At 42.2% G+C, this 8,742-nt stretch overlaps 1 protein-coding gene across 1 annotated transcript; it reads left to right on the top strand.

Moving 5' to 3' along the window:
• The first annotated feature begins 243 nt into the window (after positions 1 to 243).
• LOC132540135 (PRAME family member 12-like) lies at positions 244 to 6,944 on the top strand. The gene is made up of 4 exons (XM_060196905.1): positions 244 to 536; positions 3,365 to 3,940; positions 4,715 to 5,198; positions 6,840 to 6,944. Exons 1-4 carry the CDS (start codon positions 244 to 246, stop codon positions 6,942 to 6,944), a joined length of 1,458 nt encoding a protein of 485 aa, XP_060052888.1.
• The last annotated feature ends 1,798 nt before the right edge of the window (positions 6,945 to 8,742 follow it).

Here is an 8,742-nt window from a genome sequence, read left to right as displayed (position 1 = left end):
TAGAATAACACCTGTATGTGGCTGTCTGCTTAGATATTGTAATCTATTTCTAACTGTGAACTTTGGTGACTAACTGTGGAGACTCTACCTCTATTTCTTATCATGCTGCCAGAGTTGAGACTTGACTGCTGAGATGGTTCCTTGAAGAGCAGTATGATGGACACTGGCCATCTCGTGCTGCCTTGAGAATGACATCATTCTCTTTGACTATTTCCACAGGATTGTTGCCAGAGGAGATTCAAGATGAGCTACAACAAGCCATCCAGTCTCTTAGAACTGGCCATTCAGAGCCTTTTAAGGGATGAGAACTTGACCATCTCTTCCCTGAGGAGCCTGCCTGCAGAGCTCTTCCCACGTCTCTTTCTGGAAGCTTATGCTCACAGATGCTGGAAGACCCTGAAGGCTCTTGTCCAGAGCTGGCCCTTTGACAGACTGCCTCTGGGGGCCCTGGTTCAAGACCTATTTCCTGAGAATGAAACTTTGAAAGCTGTCTTGGATGGAATTGATGTCCTGCTTCAGCAGAAAGTTCTTCCTAGGTAAGGAGGATCCCTAGTCTGGGAGGGTCTCTGTTTCCCAGAAGATAGCTGTGTCAGGAAGAGTGGAGGCCACTGGGGAGGCCTCAAGGCTTCTAATGCCAATGTGACAGCTTATTGCCCATTGTGGAACTCTCTTTAAGAATTGACTGTTGGTCATTTGTGTAGCATAAGTGTTGAGCACACATTCTAACTCCTAAGCTCTGACGAAGGAATTCAGTACAGTGGTGTATTGATCCTTGATCTCTCTAGATCCATATTTTTTTCTTTATGATTACTATTATTCTTTTAAAAAATGGAAACAAAAACAAGACAATAGGATAAGAGAGGTACAAATCTACCAAATTCCCACCACAAGAACTCCATATCCCATCCCCTCCCTTGATAGTTTCCCTGTTCTTTTTCCCTCTGTGAGTATGGACACAGTATCTTTGTGGGGTGTGGAAGGTGGAAGGTCTGGCTTCTGTAACTGCTTCTCCACTGATTATGGGCATTGGCTGTTCGATCCCTACTCCCAGCCTGTCTCTTTCTTTCCTTAGTGGTGCAAGGATCTGGGTGGTGAGGCTTAAGGACTGATGATGGGATCCTTTACCCATGGAAGTCAGGTTGGCATCATTGTAGAATATGAAACCTGGTGACTGAAAAAGAGTTAAGATATGAAGAAGAACAAATTGTTGAGTTATCATGAACCTAAAGGCAAGAGTATTGCAGATAAAAATTTGGGGTATTCATTTTTGAAAAAGCTAGTAGGTTTACTTTAGGTATATTTCAGGGGGCCCGTAACTTTAATAGATTTTGTCTGAGCTGGACACCCGATATGCATGTGGACCCAAGTTGTTGTCTTAGATTTGATTTCATGGTTGGGAAAAGGGCTAGAAAGCTGGATCAGGGAAGAAAGTAGCTCCCAAGTATGGGGAAAGTGTATAAATATTGTTAACTGTAAACCCCATAGATTTTATCTGGGTCCCATATTCAGCACAGGAGCCTATGTAACCTCTGCATCCCTATAGGTCCAAGCTTGCATTCTGTGGTCAGGTGTAGGGTCATTCCAGGTTGCACCAATTTCAGGACATATTCCTTACATTGTTGGAAGAATTGGTAATTAACCTCCCTTTAAATAATGGAATATTCTCTACAATTGTTGATTACATTGAGGGCATTGTACTATGGGTCCCCCCAAAGGCATCCTTTGTGTAGTTTCTGATGGAGATGCCCAATGACAGTGTCAAGAGGGATCTGTTAGAGATCTTGGCCCATCATGTCTGTGTGGGAAACTCAGGACTCCCTGACCAGGGCCCCAGGGGATGGTGTGTCCTGGTAGTGACTAAAGAGTCATCATTAAAATCTGCCAGTCTCTTCAGTTTTTGTAGTCCTTATTTGTCTGACAAGGTTAGCACTGGAGTGATTGAGGGAAGTGTAACAAGAAGTAGGTGAGGTGGTCTGGGAATGTGGCTTGGTGGATAAAGCACTGGTTTCTCAACCATAAAGTCCCAAGTTCATTCCTTGGGAGCACATGTACCAGAGTGATGTCAGGTTCTTTCTCTCTTCTATCTTTATCATAAATAAATCATTAAAAAAAAAAAGGAGTGGGTGAGGAGGATATCTAGGTCTAAGTAGCAAGTATATTGCCCTAATTTATGGATACATGTGTACATATCCCTACCTCATGGGCCCTGGTCTATATCTAGGTGTGGGTGCTGTCTTAGGAAGTGAGCCATCCAAAATAGGATGACTGAGTCTTATGAGAAAGGAAAGGTCTCACCCAAGTAATGAGGCTGAAGGGCTGACTCTCCATGCTTGACTTCTGTAGACAGTCTGAAGTGAAGCATGATGAGGTGGTACTGGTTGCATTGATTAGGTTGGGATCAGCAGATGGAGTATCAATTGGTATGAATTGAGCGAAGTATGCAGGAATGTGTCCCCCACCCTCGAGGTTCTAGGACTGGGAGAAATGTGGTCTTTAAGTGGAAGTGGAAGTTTCCTGTTATCTTAGGGTTTAAGAAGGCAATAGATACTTCTATAATCAAATAACTTAGTAATTGTGTTAACTTTGAAAATCCCATTGTTAAGAATTTGCTGGATCATACATGACCTCACCCTAATTTTTGACTCTACTGACATGTATCTGTATCTTGTAAAGTAACACCACTGGTTGCTTCTGTTCTTTGTGGTCTAAGCTTATAGGACAGTCACCATTTCAAAGAACAAGCCATCATTAGAAATGTATTAACAATTTCAGTCCACTGTTAAAATTCAATCTAATTAACAATTTGAAGTCTTAAGTTCTTAGATTATAGGAACATATACTCAGAACAATGAACTATGCATGATTTTTTTTCTTTTTTAACTTATGTTTTTGTTCTTTCCCTCTGGCATATGTTTATTTAGGGGATTGAAGTTGGACCTTGACAACTTGAGCATCAGAGCCTTTTTGTATAACAGTTAAACTATTATCTTTATTTACATAGAGTAAGCAGAGTCTACCAGCAGAGAAGGTCCTGAATTCACATTGCCCCAGCTACACAACTGGAGGCAACACAGATCAAAAGGGAGCACAAGGAAAATGGTGTCTTCTAATTTCTAACTTCACTTTAATGCATTCATGATAGAATAGCATTTCAGTTTTATTTTTCTCAGTTTAGTGAAAACTATCTATAAAATGTGGGAATTAGATGAAGAAAGTCAGAAGAGAAGTGGGGAGAAAGAAGCTGTTGTCTGAAATGGGAGGGATTCAAAGAGTTGGTTTGTCTGAGCCTGGCCAATGCTAGCATTCTGGGTCAGAATCTATGTTCATGCTTTGTGTCTTCATCAATGCCCCCCTTTCCCTAAAGCAGGTGTAAGCTGCGAGTGTTGGATTTACAGTTCACTGGACAGAAGTTTTGGAATGCATGGACTGGAGTCCACTTCCCAGTGTTCTCACAAAGGAGGTATCTAGAGGCTGTGGGACCTTCAAGGAACGAGAAGGCCAGGTGCTGCTTAGAAGTGTGTGTAGACCTCTTCCTCAGTGGTGAATGTGGAAATAAGATGTTCGTCTACCTACTGAACTGGATCAAGAAGAGAAAGGGAGTGCACCTTTGTTGTAGGACAGTGACAATATATTCACTGAGCAGGAAGAATGTCCAGCTTTTGAATAATATCTCATTGTGTGATGTCCAGGAGTTGGAAGTAAATTGCACCTGGACAATCTCAAACCTACAGACGTTTGGACAACTTCTGGGCAGGATGAATAACCTCAGGAGACTCTGTCTGGACATCAACATACTTGATGGAATCCCATCCAAGCAGCTGGAGAACCAGGATCATCCCGTCACCGAATTTACATCTGAGTTCCTCCAGCTACTTCATCTTCAAGAGCTATACTTGGAATCTGCCTCCTTCCTCCAGGGCTATCTGGATCAGCTGCTCAGGTAGGGTTGTGTCCTTGGCATAGTAACTGTGCAGGAGACATTGGATCTCAAGTTCCTTGCTTCCAAATTCTATTATTATTTATTATTGTTAGTTGCCTGGTTGTCTCTAAAGACTAGTTTAGGATACTCCTGGAGATGAAACCTGAGAGCATGGTGACTCAGGAATGAGAGCCATTTTACTTAACCACTACACTATTCCACTCTAACACATCTGTCTCATCATAAATATTCCATCAGACTTTAACCATGAGAAGCTGAGGACAAAGTTTTGCAGAGTTATGGAATGACCACCTTGCTCAAATGCTTGGTGGAATATTCAGTCTAGTGAGGTGGTTGGTTCTCAGGTTCAGGTCTGTAGAGATCTCTTAGATAACTAGACAACTATCAGTGAAGGGTATTCTGAAGAGGAGATCCCATACAATGTCTCCAATTCCTGAACTGCAAGGTCTGACCAGGCAGGATGGTGAATGCGATGGTAGTGCAAACATGCAGAGGCCACTAAAGAGGCTGCAGCTGAGGAATGGGATGTGTCAGGGAGGCCCTGGAGACTGGCAGGACCAGCAGTTGCTGTGGGACCCTGCCTAGAAATTGTATAAATTGCCAGATTCAGTGCCAGGTTCATGTGAACATTGAAAAAAAGAATTCAGCCTTAAGTAGCATTGGAATCGTTGGTTGAGAATAACCACAAGCCTTCTTGTATATCATCACCTCACTCAGAATTTTCATACTCTTGCTGATGCCAATCTCCATCCTATCCTGCCTCTCTCTCCTCAGGAATCTTCATAACCAGCTGGAAGTCTTCTCAGTCACTAACTGCACATTAACAGAAGAAGATGTGAATCATCTGTTCCAGAGCCCACACATCTATCATCTGAAGGATCTGTGTCTGAGGGGAGTCCCCCTGACTTCTGTCAGTGAGCTTCTAAGAGCTCTGCTGGAGATAAATGCAGCCACCCTCCAGCACCTGGACCTGGGTCTGTGTGGCCTCCAGGACTCCCAGCTTGAGGCCCTGCTCCCTGCCCTGAGCAACTGCTCCCAGCTCAGCTCCCTCAGCCTGCATGGGAACCGCCTGTCCATGGACACCCTGGAGAAGCTGCTGTGCTGCACCTCGGGGCTGCAGCATTTATCTCTCCAGCTGTTTCCTGCCCCTCTGGAGACTTTCAGCCGCCATGGAGTTCCACAGTCTGGGACATTTGACTTGCTTTGTACTCAGATCTCAAAGATTCTCCAGGATCTTGGATACTCCAGGTCCATCATGGTGAGCAGTTGTCACTGCTCATCCTGTGCTAAGAAGGTGTACAATAACTGGGAGCCCATGTTTTTACCCTGCTTTTCTTGTTTAGATCATTATAAAAAGCTGTCTTTTACACTCACTTGAAGTGACATCTAGGAATTTGGCTCCTCAATGCACACACACACCCTGCCTCGATCATCACATCCATGTGATCTATAAGCAAAGGAAACCCAGCTCAGTGCTCACCTTCAGATAATGCATTTGACTCTGAAATATGACAGCACTAAATGGACATTTTTCTAATAGAATCAGATTTACAAGTATTGTAAAAGATTCTGCCTGTTGTATGTGTTATGAAGAGTTGTGAAATAAAATGGATCTCTCTTGTCTTGTTCATTTTTCTACCGTGATCTCTCCTATAACCATCAAAGAAATAAAGGCAGTCATCAGCCATAGGTGTGTGAAGGTGAGAACCGAGAAATTTGATGGAGGGAAGTGTGTGAAACTATACTCCTCTAAACTTATAGTCTTATAAATCACCAGCCATTCTGTATGTTATGGGAAAATCAGGTTGAGTGTTTCAAGATCCTTAGCTGCCTAGAGTTGAGTTCTGCATATCTAATATATTATTTTAAGCCCTTAGTGCTTCAAATTTCTGAACAATAGTAATCCTCACACCAGTCTTAAATGGTTAAATAATTCTAACAAATGTTTTAATTCAAAGTTACTTACAACCTTACAGCAGAGATCAGAATCCTCTGGTTCTGCCAGTTGTTAAGATGTAGTTATTAGTAGATACTATTACATGCCATATAACATCATATGACACAGTGAGTTCAAATAGAATATGAGAAATTCCCACCATGGTATTTTCAAAGTAGACCAAGCTCTCAACTAATTTGATGATAATAAAAATGAACTGTTGCTGTCTGAAACTCTGAGATTGCAAGAAATGCTTCCCAGTCTTTTAAGATCCCTGTCAAACTCAGTCCTGAACCCCTGAGACTTTGCTCTCCTCTTGATCCCTTACAAAGTTAAAATGCCTCTGCTGAACTCAAAGACTACTGCCACTGACTTATGCCTTTGGATTATAGCCAGAGACCCTAAGCCTGAGATTTCAACCTTTCACCTGCAACAGTTTGGTGAGACCTTCCTTAACACAAGGAACTACCTAGTTCCATTTCAGAGGGTGCACTATCTAACCACATTACAGCCCCTAGATATAGGCTAGCACCTAGGGGTCACATGTATACACGTGTCCATAGGTAGGAGCACATACATACCTCAGTGTAAAAGTGCTTAATCGTCCTCTGTAGACCGAAACAGCTTGGCATTGTAGCAGAAAGGCCTTAGAAGAACCCATAGATCTCAAGGATTCACAGCTTAGGCCTAAACACACCCATACAGGCTACTTCGCGCCCCTCAGTCACTCTGTCTCCTCAACTAGCTACACAAGAAAGTAACATATATGTCTTAGTATCTTTGACAGCATCAGCATTATTGTCACCCCTGCATAATCACTGTCTACAATTATCCAAGACATACACAGCCATATATATCTCAACTAAAGGACATTAATCTTCTCTGTGTCAGCTTTTATTAGAATCATCAAACAAGTTATTGCAGTGAAACTCAAGGTTAGCTTAAACCTTATTATAATCCTAGGTCTATTTCCTCCCTAACTTAAGTCCAGACTCCATCCCCTGGGGCCCTAATCTTGGAATCACTGTTCCACCATCAGTGGTCATCTTATACAGGAAGGAATCATAAGCCTTCTGTGAGCTCAGGACCTTGTCCTCACTATGAACTAGCAATGGTAGGGACTGCCACACTTTCTTAATGGAAGCTGGGTCGTCCTATCCGCCACTCAAGGAAACCTCGACCTGAAATAAGTGCAGCCTAGAATGTTCCCAGTTGTGACCATGGATTGTGAGTTCAGGCTGACAGGGACTCAGAGGTTATACAGGCTCCTGTGCTATAAATATGAATATATATGGGCCCTGGTCAGGTGGACATGGTAGATAGTTAATTGCGTTTATATATTCTTTACATTTGGGAGATTTCTAGTCCTATTCTCAACTCTGACACCATCGTCTTAATCAGTATTTTTACTTTGCCTCCATGTTAGCCATCAACCTCAAGAAAAAACTGTTAATGTCATGTACCCATAGGGGCAGACCTAAAGTAGGCCTTCTAGCTTCTTTCTACCCACAAATCCCTATTCTCATCTGCTCTTTAATACTATTTGTTTCCTGTTTATTCAACATATTGTTTTGCTTTGGTGCCTTTTCACCACCAAGCTGTAGATGCTAGTCTGACTCCATCCTGAACTCCCTTGGCAGATGACTTCACCAATGTGTCTGCAATATCCGCCTTTTCAGAGCCCTCCTTTCTCCTAGGCAAAGAGGAATAGGCTGGGGCTAGGGATCCACCTGCCAATGCCCACGTGCAGGAGAGCAGAAGTGACAGAAGCCAGACCCTCCACTATGTGGACTCCATAAAGAATTTTGATCCATAGTCCCAGAGAGGGAGACATGTTAGTGGTAGATGACCAGAGAGCTCTGACATGTGATTCCATCAGCACCTAGAGACAGAAGAAGATAAAAAAGGAAGGAAAATCTCAAGGAATAATAGGTTTGTCTGTGACTTAGAATGAAAGAGAAAGCAGGGCCATAGGGAAAATGGGCAAATTTATATAAATATATCCAGTTGTAGAAATAATTGTCAACCTTAATCTGAGGCCTTAGGAGATATACTGCATATTTCAAAGGAGGGAATGCATACAGGGAACTCTGGTGGTTGGAATGGTGTGGAATTATATACCTGTTATACACAGCATGTCGTTATGCAAACAGACTCTCATCCCTGAGGTTTAGAAGTCCCAGATTCATTCCTTCAACCACTATAAGATAGACATGAGCAGTGCTCTGGATAAAATAAAAGAATTTTTTTGTTATTTTTATTATCCAATAAATTATTTATTCGATAGAGACAACCAGAAGTTGAGAGGAAGATGTGGTAGAGAGGGAGAGAGACAGAGAATCACCTGCAACACTGCCTAACCATTTGTGAAGCTTTTTTCTACAGCTAGGGACCAGGGGTTTGAACCTAGGTCTTTTCACATTGTCACATGTGCACTCAACTAGGTTCTCCACCACCTGGCCCCATATATATATACAGGGGAGAAATTCCATAATTAGTGAAGTATGCTTTGCTCTTTCTCATGCTCTCTCTATATCTCTCTCCACTCTCCCTATCTCTCTTCTCTCTCACCCCTTTTTCTCTCTCTCTTATTGTTTCTCCTTCCACTCTCAATTTCTTAGGCCCTTTCAAATAAAATCATATTCAATAAAATAAATATTTGAAAAGAAGTTCAGAGACTCAATGGAGTACTACTTTGGAAATTAAGAGTATGATATTGTAACTTTGGGACAAAGTGGATGAAACTAAAGGTGATATGCTCAGTGAGGTAAGTATGGAGGTGATAGACAACTAACACACAGCTTTTGATTTTTTCGTATATGGAATGGAGTGTTGAATTACATGAAAGATTCATCATCCATGCAAA

The sequence above is a fragment of the Erinaceus europaeus genome, chromosome 9 (genome assembly GCF_950295315.1).
Source record: "Erinaceus europaeus chromosome 9, mEriEur2.1, whole genome shotgun sequence".
In the NCBI taxonomy this organism is placed as follows: Eukaryota; Metazoa; Chordata; class Mammalia; order Eulipotyphla; family Erinaceidae; genus Erinaceus; species Erinaceus europaeus.
Note: the sequence above shows the minus strand (reverse complement) of the source record. Positions and strands in the feature narration are given on the sequence as shown.

What these genes read in the sequence shown, in the direction of transcription:
- LOC132540135 (XM_060196905.1), top strand. Translation starts at nt 244, where the DNA reads ATGAGCTACAACAAGCCATCCAGTCTCTTAGAACTGGCCATTCAGAGC. An exon ending in CAGCAGAAAGTTCTTCCTAG is followed by an intron (nt 537 to 3,364) that starts GTAAGGAGGATC and finishes CTTTCCCTAAAG; the next exon opens with CAGGTGTAAGCTGCGAGTGT. An exon ending in TATCTGGATCAGCTGCTCAG is followed by an intron (nt 3,941 to 4,714) that starts GTAGGGTTGTGT and finishes CTCTCTCCTCAG; the next exon opens with GAATCTTCATAACCAGCTGG.